Below are 16,639 nucleotides of genomic sequence, written 5' to 3' on the forward strand. Positions count from 1 at the left end.
ACCCAAGAAGTGGAGGCAGCAGATCCAAGGTGAGAGTTTCTGCTCTGTGCCTTCCCGCACCGCATGACCTTGGGCAAGTCATGGGACTTTGCTGACCTGGGTTTCCTGTCTTACATCGCGGTTCATACCACCTCACACATCCGTTGGGTGGTAGACATGAGATAAATGAGACCTGGCAGATGGGAGGCACACATGGAGGGAGGGAGCAGGTGAAAGAACAACTGAGCAACAGGCCCAGAGCACAGCCAGCCAGGAAGCAGGGGCTGCGGGGCTGACAGCAGAGCTGACAGAAGCATCGTTTCCTATGGTTCCAAGACTCTGCAAGACTCCTTGGCTGTGGGCATGCTGTCACTAAGAAAAGTGAGAGTGGGCATCTTGACTCTTAAGAGCCTCCTCCCCTGGAAAATCCCCATGTCTTCCTCGCTCTTGAACTTTAAATCTGTAAGCGTGCTTAAAAGCTGAGGCAGGGCATGGTTGACATTAGCGTTCTTTGTTGAATAGGGCACAGATACTTGTGAATTCCATCCATGTCTTCAGTGGTTTCCTCTACTTGCTTTTACTGCCCAGAAGTAGGGCTTTCAGTGATTTGGGGAGTGGACCCCGAGTTCTGTGTATTCAAGGCAAACCTTAGATTAATCATGAAATCATTCATGGTTCGCTGGTAGATTTGTCCTTCAACTCAAGCACCTGATGGAAGGCGATGCTGTCGAGTACTCAAATGACCAGGGGAAGTGAACCCTCCTCCACTGTATCTCACAGTGCCACTCAGTTCCCGAGATGCAATTTCATATTCATTGACTTGGGCCCCAGACAAGCCTGTGCTTTCAGAAAAATGTGACTGAGGTGACCTGACATAGCCCTTGGCAAAATCAAGGGAAGAGAGAAAAAAATTTCCTTTCCCTGCAGGAACTTGAATTTGGTGATAGCCTTTTTTAATAAGCAAATTTTTATTAACCTTGATCTACATTTAAGTTTTCACAGTAATTTATATGCTGCACACCCTTTTTTGAATAATTTTAGCACTGTTTGGGCTTTGCTCTAGTGCCAACTAAACTGAGAATTTGTGTTAGTCTATAGATGATGATTTGAAAGGCCATGCTATTAGAGCTATTTAATCGAAGTAAGTGGTGAATTCATCATGAGCACTTTGCCTGACAGAATTTAGATACTGCACCCTGGGCATGTTTCAGGTAAAAGACCAAATATTTGATTCCCAGCAAAGAAGCAGCAGCCCATTTTTCTAGTACAGTCAAATGCAGAAGACTAAATTATTCTTGAAAATTAGAAATTTGAGCAGCATTAAGAAGGAAGGTTGGTAAAGAAGACCAAACAGTAACTTAAGGACACAATAGTAACAATACGGAATTAACATGCGTGCCCATCAACAAATGAATGAAGAAAATGTGGTGTATAGATACAATGGAATACTATTTGGCCATAAAAAAGGAATGAAATCCTGTCATTTGCAGCAACATGGATGGATCTGGAGGCCATTATCTGAAGTGAAATAAGCCAAGCACAATAAGACAAATACTGAGTGTTCTCATTTACATGTAGAGGCTAAAAAAAAAAAACAAAATTGATCACGTGGTGAGTGGAAAGCTAGATAACAGAAACTGGGAAGAGTGAGACGGGGGAAAAGGGAGAGGATGAAGAGAAATGGGTTAAAGGGTACGAACATCTAGTTAGGTAGAAGGAATATGTTTGATAGCACAGTAGAATGACTATAATTAACAAGAATGTGTGGTGCTTGGGTGATGGACGCCCTAGATACCTTGACTCGATCACTAGGCACTATATACATGTAACACAATTTCACATATACCCCATACATTTGTACAAATGAAAAAAATGTAAGACATGTCTTCTGCTAATTATAGATTTCATTTCTATATCTTGGAATTCTGCCCTGTTAACATAACTCTTACATTTTCAGAGGTGTGTTTTTGAGTGAATTGCGTATAAAGACAGACTGATCCGATAGAATATTGTTCGTCCACATTTCAGAATGTCCTGATACCTTGGACTGCTCTGGCTACTCCTCTAGGATAGCATATTCATTGACTAATATGGACAGTGAAATAATGGGGGAGAACCTGCCTCCCCATGATAGCCAGAGAGTTCTGGAATGCAGCAGGGCTGCCGTTTCTGGAGGAGCAGTCTGTGCTGGGCTCTGCTTTACCCTGGGAAGGGCAGATTGGATAGTAACGAATAGGTCATGTATAATCAGTATGCATGACATAAACACTATCCATGCATGATCTCACTTAATCCTCATCACAGCATAGTAGGTGGCACTATGAACATTTTACAGATGGGAACCTAAAGCTCAGGAAGGTTGAGCAACTTTTGCAGGGTCGCGGCGCTGGGAAGTGCTAGAGCCAAGACTGAAATCCAGAGCTGCTGAACCAGAACCCACCCTCAGGTTGTCCTGACTCACATATCCACATGTGGTTACAGATGTGGTTACCTCTGTGTGCGTGCACACAGCCCTCCTGTCAACCTGCAGCCACTGGTTGGCTGGCGGCCTCTGGTTTGGACTGGTGCATCTTAGACTTGGACTGGCTTATCCCCCAGCCCCAACCCCAAGTGATACTGAATTAGCCTCCTTTAAAAGAGGCAAGATGCAGTAAAGGCCCCTTTGCGGGTGGAGAGAAGAGTGGGAAAGAGGATCTCCCGGGGATGCTGACTGGCTAATGCATAAATCAGTAAGACAGGAGTTAGATGGGGTGTGACTCTCAGAGCTGCTGTGACTCTCACCAGCAACCACTGCTCAGACAACCAGCTCAACACTCTAGGGCTTGCTGAGAAGGCGGGAGTTCAGGAAAGGGTATCAAGTGCGCCCTTGCAAAGGATGTATCTGAAATATATGTTAATTTTGACCTGCTGAAATATGAGAAACTTCACTACCCTCACCTTAGCTTGAAACAGGGAATGATATGTCCTTTGGTGGCCAGATTCAGGAGATGTCTAAATAAAAGGAGGAGGACGATTCACTAGAACCACAGCCAGACTGGAGCTTCCACACCCAGGTGACTCATCTGAATGAGTTTAACTCCCTAATAATTACACATGAGAACGTCTGGTCCATCATCCTTTAAGCCTGGTGCTGACTTTTTCTCACAGTGGGGGTAGACACCTCTCTACTTTCTCTCTCTGCCTCTCCTGGTCCCTCTTCCTCACCCTCAACATTCCATTGGAGATTTTTCAGTTTGTTCCATTATGGGTTAGTTCACTTGACCTCTTCAGAAACTAGCTATACAGGATCCAGAAGCAAAGGAGCAATTTTCCAGATCAAAAGTAGTCTCAATGTGGCAGCAAGTGGGATGTTCTCAGAAGGTGGTGAGGTGCTTTTGCATAGGAGGGGAGAGTCCAGGAGCCCGCATTCCTGGAAAATGCTTTCCTGAAAGCTGCGGCTAATTTGCTTCAAAAAAGCAACAGGCAAAAGAGCCTTTTTGCCTGACAGCACCTCCTGGGTAACACTTCCAAGCAACTAAGTTCTATTAGCTAATTCAGTGCTACTAAACATTATGAGGAAACGTTTTGAGAAGATTCAAAAGCAGTAGGACATCTGGCCCTTGTGTTTATCTATATTTGATAAGATGACACAGGAAGCAAACACAGAGAGTAACTCGTTAACAAGGGCAAAAGATCAAAATGGAAACTGAATACCTGCGTGTCACTACCTTCTGTTTAAAAGGGGAACTGGCTGAAGTCTTACACCTTTCTTGACCCAAGAGAGAGCCTGTGAAATCTGCAGACACTTTCTGAAGTTGGGGACAACAGCTTCCAGCCAGAGGCAATGCAAAGAACCAAGTGCAGGGGCTGGTGGGAGTAGAGTTACCTGTAGATCATAATTAGATAAGAGTAAGGACCTAAGTAGGGGGGAAAAGATGGTGGCAGCAGTGACCAGAGCCAAGAAATGAGCATAAAAATTCACAGAGCCATCACGGGTCATCTCAGTTGAAGGAAATCAGAAGCTGGAGTCCCTGCCAGACAACACTTAGGTGCAGGAGAGAGGAAGGGCGAGTCCAGCAGGGCGTGCACTTAACCCTGCCCTGACCTTTCCGGCTGCGTGTGCACCTCCTCTGTGCACGAAGCAGGCAGGTCCTGGCTGTTGATAAAGCGCAGTGGACGCCCTCTGCTTCGCGCAGATGCACGCCGATGGGTTTGGGCCTTTATTCTGAATTCCAGTGAGTATGCTGGGAGGAAGGGAGTGCCTGGGTATGTTCCTAGAATATTGATATTTCAGCATTGGTAGTGCTGAGCAGCAGCTTTCCTTGTGGCCTAACCTGGGAGGCCACGAGCGCTGGTTAAACTGTCACCTGGACTCTGAAAGCCGTTAACCATGGGTGAAGATCCAGCCTGTGCTGCCTGCCAAATACGATTCCGAGAATGCCCCCTGAAGTTAGCTGGCACCACGGCAGAGTCAAGAATATCAGAGCAGGGAGGAGTGAAGAGGGATTTGGCACTGGCTTCCCGGTGGCTGGAAACAGTGTGTCAGCGTCATTGGACTCGCCGCCCAACCAGCCAGGCCTCTCTCACCCCACCCTGTGCACTCGAATTTGGGTTCGTGTCAGTGGCAGCTGCACAAAGCAGTTGCTGAGCTTAAGTTTCCCCACCCAGCCTTAGAACACATTCTGCCCTTTAGTCTAGAGGGGATGAAATCACCCCTTGTTCCACGGAGCACTTCACAGGCACTTTCCTTTCATTGTGAAGCACTTGGCATTTGGGCCCCGGTTCTGCACTGACCTCCCAGTGCTCTCCTCCGAATTTCCTACATTCTGACCTTTGTGGAGGGTGTGTCAGGTGCTGTTTGTAACAGTGAGTTGAGCAGAGCCATGATCCTCCCTGAAGGAGCTGGTGTGCTAAGGGAGAGCATGGGGCATGAGTCAGGTATACCCAAGAGTCTAGTCCGTGAGACTGTGCAGGACCTGAGGGTTATGCATAGACATTGTTCCATCAGCCACTGAAGACTGGCTTCACCGCGCATGAAACCACTTATCCGCATTGGCTAGTTGGTCCGGGGACGTATGAGTTTGTACGTGCTTATTACACACGTGAAATACCTGCATACGTGCACATTTTCCCCAACTTGGCAGATCTGATCATCTCCAAAAGTGCATTTTCTCCCCCCGCCCATACCCTGACCCACCCTCCTGCTCCTTCCCCGACTGCACTGCCACTGTGCTGCCCCACTTGCCCTTTACTTCCAGACATCCTAACTACATTTGTAACTCCCCTGCTTCAACTCCTTTATTTCCTGTGTATTCTAAATATTGACTGTGTCTGGTAGCACTGGACTAGAGTATCATATGATACTGAGAAGTGTGTCACCATAAAAATGCACTTATAAAACTGCTCTCACCTGGAAAATGTTCTGAATATGACTATCTAGATCAGGTATATATATTCAGAGTTCTTTAAAACCTACGTCTTTACAATGAAGCCTACTGTCATGTCTCTAGGAAATGTGAGAATGAGGAAGAGATGTCAGTATTTAGGGATAGTCATTTGTATGTAAAAGATCTACAAGGTGAACTAGACTGAGTTTCCACCTTTTACAAATCCTCTCTCTTCAGGGCCTCAGTTTTACCACCTATAAAATGAGGAAGTTGAATCAAAGGGTCTCTTGTGCCCTTTGTAGCTCTAAGATTCCCATAAGCAACATTCAGAGTGGGGATAGGAGTTCGTGAAATATGAAACAGGAAGGTGTGAGCCTTAGGGTCTGGGTCAGGGATCAGAGTACAAGGGGCTGGTTAGAAAAGGGGAGGGTTTGGAAAGGATTAAGGAATTTGGAGAACATCCACATGGCAGATGATCTCTTTCCCCCTGAAGAGATCTAGCAGTGTGGCACCTTTCTTCCAAACCACTCTTAAGTCAGTAACAGTGCTGGTACCCTTCTCACTTCTTCATGAAGTCCTGTAGATGGTGAGACGGATAATATCTTCCATCACTTCTTTCTCAGTGTGTCTAGACAGGACTGACCTCGAGTAAAACCATTTCAGCTCAGAGCTTACCAATATAAAAAGCCCATCAGATGATAAAGCTGAGATGGAATGTGGTTGTGTTGAAGCAGCTTATTGGTGAGGGTGTGTGTGTGTGTGTGTGTTTTCAAAGATAAATGTATCTTTCCCTGAAACAACAGCACAGAACTTTGGAAAGATGTTTCAGTAGGCTTAAACACAATGTATTGTTGTATAAAAGCAGTAACAGATCAAAGTTGAATACTAATGGAATCCAGAAAAGAATAGAAGAAAACCACGAAAATTGCTAAAAATCCTCATACATGGCCACTGGGAATGTTCTGGCATATTTCTTAGCTAATTGAAAGTGCAGGGGAAATTGCCTAAGCAAGATGTCATAAGCCAGCTTGGACGCTGATGTGGGGAGAAGGGTAAGTGAGCCTGATTGTTCTTTATTCAGAGTCTCAAATGGGCTCGCCCTGCCCTTGTCCAGCATGGGTGGCCGGCCCCACCTTTTTCTCCTCCTGTGACCTCTGGTTTCCTCAACCTGGCAGCCTAGGTGCCCAGGACCCAGCAAGTGTCCACCCTGTTTATCATGGTCCCTGTGGGTGCCCAGGGAGTCCTCCACCTGTGGCCCCAGAATGACTTGGAAGGATTATTCTGCGGCTGGCTCTTCCTAGGGATTTCATCAGAAACGGGTGTGGTTCTCTCTGCTGGGATGAGCCCATCTTTGTTGTGCTGTATCATCCAAGAACAACTATGGAGTCTGGGAAGGGTGATTGGTCATTCCAGGCCAGCTGAAGATTATATAATGTGGCCTGTTTTGGTAATGTCATTCAGAGCTCAAAAACAGAACCAGACTGACACCTTGATTTGTGCAGTTTGGATGCCCTTCATGTGGCTTAGTTGGTAAAAAGAGAAATCAGTATCCCTAACATTTTTATCCCAAAGAAAGAAAGGAACTAACTTTACACGGGAGCTGAGTACTGAAACGAGAGTCAATACCTGGATGGCAGTGCTGACTCCATCCCCGCTCTAGGCAGATGGCATAGTGATTTATAATACTTCCGCATAATGCTTTCCAGTTTATGGGACATTTTTACAGCCATCTGATCCTTACAGTAACCCAGTGAGGTAGCTGGTGAGGTGATCTCTTTCAAAAAAGAAAGAAAGAAAATAGACCAGGTTGGTGAGCTAGCTGACTCATACACTCATTCACCATCCTGTATACACACAACTGAAACTCTTCTTATTACAGGCCATTGTTTTTTCTACTGACACACTAATGTCACAAGACTGTGGCAGAAATGTACAGAACCTGTGAAATACAGGAATATTAATATGCATGTTGTCTGAAGTCACTGTACTTTTGGGACAAAGAGAACTGAATTCCTTGAATCTGGTGCTAGCCAGCAAATTCTGGGTGTGGAATCCCAGTTTAAAAAAATTAATAGACTCACAAGATAGAAGAAGAAAAAAAAAGGAAAAAAGGACAATTTTTTAATAAGATAAATTACTAGACTTTATTTTTTAGAGCAGTTTGGGGTTTACAGAAAAATGGGGCAGAAAGTACAGAGTTCTCATACATGCCCTTCTCCTCCTGACTCCCTGCCAGTTTCCTCTGTCAGTAACGTTTTGTATTATTGTGGCCTGTTTGTTAAGATTTGATATGCCAATATTGGATACATTGTTATTAATGTCCCTCCATCATTTGCTGCTTACTTTGCGGCCAGCTTTTCATATTGTGCATTCTGTGGGTTTTCACCAATGCAAATGACACCTATCCACCATTACAGTATCATACAGAATAGTTTCTGCTCTAAAATTCCTCTGCACACCTCCTATTTATCACTCCCTCCTTCCCTCCCCCTGAGCCTCAGGCTGTCTCTGATCTTACTGTGTCCAAAGATAGGAGCCATTTTTTAGGGTTTTTGTAAAACATGTATAACAGATTTTTTTTTTTTTTTTTTTTTTTTTTTTTTTTGAGACAGAGTCTTGCTCTGTTGCCCCCACTGGAGTGCAGTGGCACCATCTCGGCTCACTGCAAGCTCTGCCTCCTGGGTTCAAGCGATTCTCCTGCCTCACCCTCCTGGGTAGCTGGGATTACAGGTGTGAGCCACCATGCCCAGCCTATAACAGATATTATTAAGTGGTGTTTCAGAGCCACTGAACATAGTTAAAGATGACTATTTTTTCACCAAAACCAACAGATTCTGTGTTTTTGTTTTTGGAGGGTTAGGTTTCATTTTGTTTTGCTGTGATCTTAGAAAAAATAGCTCTAAAGATTAATTTTTTTCTTCCTTTTCAATGAAAATAATCACCCTAGCTCATAAAAGGGACAAATGATTTAAAGTCAGTTAAGTGTCCCATATTCCTGCTTTTGAAGACATAAATATTATCTTCAAGCCGCCTCCTCCTGACATTTTCTGAGGGTTTAAATACATGGAGAGGCCAAATCTCTCAGGTTTCCAGGCCTACCCCATACCCACTTCTAGTCATTTCCATCACCTGAGCATCCCTAGGCATTCTGGGAACATCCAGTTTGTCTTCCTGCCTGGTAAGAGCAGTAGAAATGAAGCTGCCATTTGAGTTGGAAAGACCATCTTTGCCTCCTCGCATCTTCCCAGAGGGGATTCTCAAGGGCCGAGAAAGCAACAGGACCATTTTTCTAGGACCCGTCTTCTGTCCCATGACCCTTTCTTTTGCCCTCAAGCCCCCCTCTCCCTCAACACCTCATTTTCTGATTTAGCTATAAAAGATTCAGCAAAAATGTTCCATTGTTTAGGTGGTAAACATAATACTCTACCTGAGCAGACTTTCTCTGAGGAGGTGATTGATTACTCGGTAGTCTTTCTTAGAACAGCCTCTTCTTTTGAACCTGGGAAGAAAAAAAAAAATACCCCACTTCTCAGAATGATTAGCATTTGCATCATACAATCCAACTTCCTCCTCCGTCTGTCTGTCTCTGTCTCTCTCTCTCTCTCACACACACACTCACACACACACACACACACACACTCTCTCTCTCTCTCTCTCTCTCTCTCTGTCTCTCTCCCTCTTTCCAGTCAAGGACATTTCAAGAGGTTGGTCAGTACCACCCCCACGTCTAAAACTTCGTGTTTGCCTTTGCAGGGACTTTTCCAACTTTACCTAGAAAAGAACTAACCAGAACCTTAGCACTTGTGGTCAGCCTGCTTCCGGCTGTGGCTTCAGTTAGTTTGTCTGCTCTGAGAGAGGAAGCACTTGCTGTGACGGGAACTGCACTGGCTGGATTGTAGGAGGACCAGGGCAGACAGTGCCTAATGACATTGGTATGTGAGATGCCAGCAGCAAGGAGTGAGTGAAGCAAAGCAGAGTGAAGCCAGAGTCAGACCCAGTGGCAGATGCGGCCGACAGACGCTTAGTGACCCCGTAATCCTCTCCCCACCTTCCCCTCCTGACTGCATATACACACACACCCTGAGATAATTCACAACAAAGTGTCTTAGCTGAAGATGACTTTTCCAAAAATCCATTAGAAGCCAAGACACTGAGACATGTTTTTGATCTTGAATAGATAATACTGGCAAGAGTCTGCAAACATTTCTAGGCCTTCAGAATCTGGCTGGCTGGAGAGGCGTGGGTGACAGGCTTCATTGGAGTAATTCAGCACTCAAACAAGCTCAGAGTTTTGTATGAAAGTCTTAGCTAGAGAGAAATTGGATTCAGGTGTTCTCTCTCTGTACCTATTCCAGTAATTGGGGTATAGTGTAAACATTTGCACTTTTGAGATTTAGATTCTCTGTGCAGAGGGGAACCCTGTTGGTGGGGAACTTTCTACCACACGAGAGCCTGTCCTACTGCACAGGATGCAAAACCAATGGGAAATTGAGAGAACAGTTTGGCTAAAATTGCTAATTAATTTTAACTACCAGGTACTCCTTGGTAATTTGAGATTTAATTTCATAGCCTAGGATGATGATTTAATTAAAACACTGGGAACACCTAGGATCTCAAATTTGGTGCTCTCCCCACTTCAGTGCAGAAAAGATACGAATGCTTGCCAGTAAGATCCCTCCTAGCCCATTTTTTCATTGTAAGATATTAAGGGAGTCAATGGGGGAGAATCTGTGTGGTGGTGATTGATAAATTTCTAGACCAGAAAATCCTTTTGCTATCTTTGCATTGAAGGCCCCCTATGAAATGGAGAATGAGGCTTTATCCCTAGGATGGGAGCACATGGGCCATGTGGCCTGCAGAACGTATGACCTTCTTTGAAGCGCTGGGTTTTATCTTTAACATTTGAGCACTTTGGGAGGTGGTGATTGGATCACCTGAGGTCAGGAGTTCAAGACCAGCCTGGCCAACCCCATCTCTACTAAAAATACAAAAATTAGCCAGGCATTGTGGTGCATGCCTGCAGTCCCAGCTACTTGGGAGGCTGAGGCAGGAGAACAGCTTGAACCCAGTAGGCAGAGGTTGCAATGAGCTGAGATGGTGCCACTGCACTCCAGCCTGGGTGACACACCAAGACTCCATCTCAAAAAAATAAATTGACCTTTCTATCTGGTGTAGGTAATTTTTTGAGTTTAATATAAAAATAGTTCAATCATTTACCATTGGTTAAAATGGATAGTCTACATTCTAAAAAGATGCATTATTTATTTTTATGGCTTTATGTACCCCTTGGGTAGGGCCATCAAGTCCCAGGATTACAGGTATGCCATGTAGCAGCACAAGATGCAGGGCATCAGTGCCTCTCCACCACCACTGAGGTGAGGGGCACAGATGCCAGGGGCAGCCCTCGGCATGCTGATGGGCCCCATTCGTGTCTTCAGCACACACTTTTTGAGACACTCACACGTGGAGGTAGGGCCTCCGTGCAGCTCCACAGAGCCGAAGAACTATGCATTGAGACCTGACCAGTGACCACAGTTCTTGGACTAAAACAGCTTGAGAACAGAGACCTTGTCTTTCTCGTCTTTAGATCCTTAGTGCTCAACACCATGCAGGGCATAGATATTGTAAAAGTTCAGTAAAAGGCTGGTTGAATGGAGAATGTCTGTGTATTTTGCATTTATTTGTTCAAAGACCCTTCTGAAATCATTGCTTAGAGGGCCAGGAGTCACATACGGCATGAAAGAAGGTGAAGAAAATTCTCATTTTAATCTGTAGTCATTTGGTCACTTGCTATTAGAATAAGGGAGATAAGCTGTTCCTTAAACTTTCAGCTATGTGCAGACTCTTGCGTCGGTTTTCTGGAGTCTTTTGAAGGCCTCATTAATGTGGACTCTGTTTGGAAATCTGTGTTTTCTATTTTTATAGAAGGTTTGCTAAGCAAATGAACATATGAAGGATTTGAAAGCCAGATTTTAGATGGATTCACTAACATTTTAGGCAGTTCAGCCTTCATTTGCATGTCAGTAATAAGTGAGCTACAGGTGAGTTCTGACTACTAGCAGTGAGGACTGTGAATGTCCATCCTCTGTCCTTTCCACTGGTCTGGTCAGGCAGGGCGACCTTTCACAGAGCTCCTGCTTCCTTCTGTTTCCCTCTAGTCTTCAACAGTCTGAGCTGCTCCTGCCTGTCTGCCCTCATCCCCAGCTCCAGCCACACTGGAGCCTCACTGTGCCAGTGCCCTCTGTGAAATGCCCACACGCTTGCTCAAGGGCTAACCTTCTTTAGGGCCAAGCCTTGCTTGAAGAGGATTCTAGCCAATCAGTCACTGGCTGTTGGGTCTTACTTGGACGCTACTCTCTCTACCGCTCCTAGATACAACATAGCCTATATTATTCCTTGTTTTTTTATTTGTTTTGAGAGAGTCTTGCTGTCACCCAGGCTGAAGTGCAGCGGCACAATTATGACTCACTGCAGCTTTGACCTCCTGGGCTCAAATGATCCTCCTGCCCCAGCTTCCCGAGTAGCTAGGATTACAGGTGCCCACTACCATACCCAGCTAATTATTTTTATTTTTTATAGAGATGGGATCTCACTCTGTTGCCCAGGCCAGTCTCAAACTTCTGGCCTCAAGCTATCCACCCACCTCAGCCTCCCAAAGCACTGGGATTATAGGCACCAGCCACCAGAACTGGCCTGGCCTATTAAAAAAAAAAAATCTAGATGGTCATTCTCCTTAACTAAATTGTAAGCACTTCAGTGGCAGGAATTCTATCACATACTTAGGCATCAAAACTGCTTGTCCTTTGAGGGGGTCTAGGATGCAGTGACCATGTCTGTGTTGCTCACTGTAGTATCCTCAATATTGTTGTATCCAAAGTGGGACTTTGGATCTTTTTTCTTGAATTTGTTTTCTTCAATTGAGGTCAGTCTGCAAAAACATGTAGCAGCCACCCGTGAGTATCTAGGGCCTTGTGCTAAGTGATCTCTCTGCAGCTGTGCTTTGGTTTGTGGCTTCAGCAGCCCAGCCCACATCATCCCTCCTCCCCTCGCCCTAGGGGGAGTGAGTGATCACCAGTGACCCGTCGCCTATGTGTGCCCTCTTCTGAAAAATGAGGTTTCCTCCTCAGAGTTGCATAGTCCTTGAACATGGGCTACGTCCTTGGTGGGAAGACGTGGCTATGTTTGAAGGATTGACACAAGAGAGATGAGTATGGTCAGTGATAGGTCACTGCAGCTGCACGGGAGAAAACTGGTTACAGATGGGAAAGCACTTTGGGTTTCTAAGCTAGTCATCTCTGAAATGGAATATTTTTTAATGATCTTTTGCCCATTGCTCTGTGATGGGAAATTGATGAATATAAGCTAACGTTAAGACACATGAATGAAGTGTTTATTCAGGGTATACGAAGGTAGAGATTGCCACTGTTCTCCTCCAGCAGTCACGATAAGCAGCTCAGGCTTACTACCTAAGCATTTGTTATCAGGTTCCATGCAGAAAGAGAGTTGCATATCATTCTGTCCTTCCACAAGCTTGTATTAATACTGAATGTCTACTATGCTCTAGTCGGTATACTAAGGTGGTTCCTGCCTTCATAAAGCTCACAAACCCTGCCCACCCACCCACCAATATCTTAAGCAAACGCTCTATGACACCTTGCTGTCAATGTGGTATGACTTCTTGTGATATTTTTCATCTAGTTCTTATATGGCTTCTGTATTGCTAGATGACCCTAGGTCAAGGTACAGTTTAATAATCTCACTTGGTTTGTAATATTTAGACATGTCTCATGGAGTTCTGTTATTTTAAATATATTGATGTCTTCTATTGTATACAGCAGAGGTGAGCAAACCCAGCCTGCTGCCCGCATTTGTAAATAAAGTTTTACTGGAACATGGACATACCCATTTATTTATTTACTGGTTGTTTGGGGGTTATAAGAGAGAAACTGAGTAGTTGTTACAGAGACCAGATGGCCCACAAAGCTGAAAATATTTACACAGAAAATGTTGCCGACCCCCATGGTGTACACACAGCAACAATTATCCACCATTCCGAGTGTGTGTGTGTGTTTGTGGGAGGGGGGCTTGTTTTAGAAAGACCATTAAATGTATCCTTAGAAGATGAAACTGGTCCAGGTGAGAATGACACCAGACATGTGGAATGAGTCAGTTTTCTTCCCCCTGTCTCATGCTAAGCTTTTCTTACTGTTCATTCCTGCCTCTCTATACGGAACTTATGTATGCGGCATGCTCTTTGGGAGAAAGGCATATGTGGGCAGAAGGAAGTGAGGTGGGAGGAGGAGTTGTCCCATTCTGTTAACCAGTAGTGAGAAATACTGTTTACAGGCATAAGCTATAGACATCAAAAGGATGGAGATGGACGGGGGAGGAAACTGAATGGGCCTGTCTTAGGCTAGTTGCCAGCACCCATCAACCATTTCAGGCTGGAAGGAAAAGGAAACACGGGGAGTGGTTTTTATAAGCTCACAAACGGGGACATTGATGGAGGAGCCTATTCCCCATTTTCAGCCTCTTAATAATCTCCTCACCCACGCAAATGCATACATGCACATGTATCTGTGAAGTGACAGAACACTTGGGACCTTAAAATTCACTTCACTTCGAGTGTTTGCAAAAGGTTTTCCCAGTATAATGCATTTTAAAATACACAGCATAATATGAGGCCCCTCGAGCCGTCAAATTCAAGGAGACAGAAAATAGAATGGTGGTTGCCAGGGGCTGGGGGGAATGGGGTTAATGTTTAATGGGGATGGAATTTCAGTTGGGGAAGATAAAAAAATAGTTCTGGAAACAGATGATGGGGATGGTTGCCCAGCAGTGTGAATGTACTTAATGCCACTAAACTGTATGCTTAAAATGGTTACAATGGTAAATTTTATGTTATGCATATTTTACCACAATTTTTTAAAAAAACAAACTCATCAGCCATGTAATTTGCAAAGATCAGAGCTGCAGTGGCAGTATTCAGATTTGGAGATTAGGACTCTTGTTTGGAACCTACATTTCCTCTAAATTTAAATTTAAAGTGACTTCCTCTAAGAATTAAGAGTTCCATTGTATGCAATTAAAAAGATAGCTACTGAGCAATTAAAAAAATACACAGCACATTAGTTCTGCAATAGAAGGAGATAACCTAATGAGAGCTAGGAAACATGGCATGGTAAGCTGGCCCTTCTTGTTTTTACCTCTAGAAGTGACTCAGTCTTTTTTTTTTTTTTTTTTTTTTAATGTGGATTTTAGGAAAGAAACCTTGACTGGTTCCCCAGGATGAGAGCCATGTCATTGGTCAGCAGTGATTCTGAAGGAGAACAGAATGAGCTGAGGAACCTGCAGGAGAAGCTGGAGTCCACCATGAAACTTGTCACGAACCTTTCTGGCCAGCTGTCAGAATTAAAGGATCAGGTAAAGAAAGACAATCCCAGTGCCTACCCCCTATCGCCATCCTCACCCCCACTATCACCACACCAAATCTGATGAGGAAAAATCAGTAGTGCTTATGTTACAATGTTGAGGTGCTTCACCTAGATGGAAAAGGGAGCCGGGCAAGAGGACAAACCCACTCACTCCTCCAGTCTCCTCACCCTAACCCCCTTCACTCCCCTTTTCCAGGATAAAGCCATGGTGCTACTTTCAGTGCTGCTCAGGACATGGTTTTAATATGAAAAATAAAACCAAAAAAAAAGGGGGGGAAATGCAGACTACTTCAGTGAAGTACTGTCCAAAAACCACTATGCATAAAGCTATACCCTTTTTACTTTATGTACTGATGGAAGATTAAAAGCTGTTTCTTGTTTTGCTTCCTAGCCCTCAGACTTGTCAAATCCTCACCCCCAGATATTTAAATTCAGCATCCTAGGCTAAACCATAGTCATGGAAAAGCCCTTTTGGTTTCATTCCTTTCTCAGCAGCTTACTGAGTGGCTATCATAGTACAGGAATTGTGCCAGGTGCTGGGGATAAAACAGTGAATAATATAGACATACTCCCTGATCTCACAGGGCTTAACCATCTACAGAAATACTGCCCACACCCCGCTTCCTATCCATAAGGTAAGTGCTTTGCTCTTATCCTACGGATAGGAAGCAGGACGCGGGCAGTACTGCGGGCAGAATTTAAATTGGAAACATGGTGTTTCCAATTTAAAGTAAGTTGTAGGAGACGTGTTTATACCAAACCCTGCGTACTCTTCTTCCACCCTTTTGACTCCATTGAAATGAACCTGCCACAGTCACCAGGTGGTTATCTAGTGATAGGATGCAGCTGTGTGTTAAGGACTTGTACCCTGGGTGGTAAGCAGACCCTGATTTGTTTTATTAGTGCTTTTCTGTAAGTGACTGGGATAATCATGTCCAGGTCAGCATTTTATATGAGTTTCTGAAAGCTCTTTAATCAACTCCATAGACAAGATTATAGTGTTGCACAGCAATAGGCATGGGCCATGTCTGCACTGGAGGTAAGTTGCAAGGTACACCCATGGGTGATTTATCACTCTTACAAATACCATAACTAATGAAGACCGCATCTAGAATGCTCTTACTGGAGACAGTTTACAGAGCATTTTTCCAAACTGTACCCTGAGATGCCATTGGCCTCAAGTTCTTTTCTTTTGTCTGTATTAATATGCAAATAAAAAAGACTAGTAGGAAAAGAAGGCCTTATTTATGAAGGTTGTCTATAGCTCTGAGCTTGGTAGCAACATAAAATGAGTAATAACCTAAATAAGTAAAACTAATGAAGATCTAACTAGATTACTTCGCTTAATATTAGCGTTTTAACCCCTCTATGAAACATTTGGCAAATGTTCTGCAGTACTAAACTGACTCTTGAGGACACTGGTGGCTACAGCTGCTTCTGGCACCCCCCCCAACCCCCTATCCAGCAAGCTGTAGTTATCTTCTTCTCCCATTTGAGATAACTGTGGCTACCAGAATCTCAGTTAAATCAGATGTTTAAATTAGGTGCCAAAAAATCTTACAGACACTGAGCTAATATTTAAATAAAGGAACACTTCATTTCTCCATAAAATCTGGTGCCATTTTCCAAAGAAACAGAGGATCTTTGTTTCACACCCGTGGTACTGGAATTGCAACAGTGAGGCATTCTAGCTCTCACGTGCCAATGCAAGTGGCGTTCATTCTTGCTCACTCATTTCTGCTTCTCATTGTCACACTTGGAGGCTCTCTGGGGGTATGTTTCAGTTGATCTGAGAAACTAGGTGTTACCAATTTACTAGAGAGTTTCTTAAAATGTATCTGAAACAAACTATTAATGGGC

At 44.2% G+C, this 16,639-nt stretch overlaps 1 protein-coding gene and 1 long non-coding RNA gene across 11 annotated transcripts in view; one reads left to right on the forward strand and one right to left on the reverse strand.

Annotated features, from left to right (window-relative positions):
- The window catches only part of ITPR1 (inositol 1,4,5-trisphosphate receptor type 1), a 354,798-nt gene that overhangs the window by 329,321 nt on the left and 8,838 nt on the right, over positions 1-16,639 (forward strand). For all 10 annotated transcript variants that reach the window (XM_050778574.1, XM_050778575.1, XM_050778582.1 and 7 more), the window contains one exon: positions 14,607-14,768. In XM_050778574.1, coding sequence (XP_050634531.1) covers positions 14,607-14,768 — 162 coding nt within the window. The remainder of the gene's footprint in view (positions 1-14,606; positions 14,769-16,639) is intronic.
- LOC126947661 (uncharacterized) overlaps positions 1-16,639 on the reverse strand; it is a 54,505-nt gene that overhangs the window by 7,718 nt on the left and 30,148 nt on the right. The window contains exon 2 of the long non-coding RNA XR_007723160.1: positions 8,773-8,844. This is a non-coding gene — a long non-coding RNA (uncharacterized LOC126947661). The remainder of the gene's footprint in view (positions 1-8,772; positions 8,845-16,639) is intronic.

This window comes from Macaca thibetana, chromosome 2 (genome assembly GCF_024542745.1).
Source record: "Macaca thibetana thibetana isolate TM-01 chromosome 2, ASM2454274v1, whole genome shotgun sequence".
NCBI classification, from domain to species: Eukaryota; Metazoa; Chordata; class Mammalia; order Primates; family Cercopithecidae; genus Macaca; species Macaca thibetana.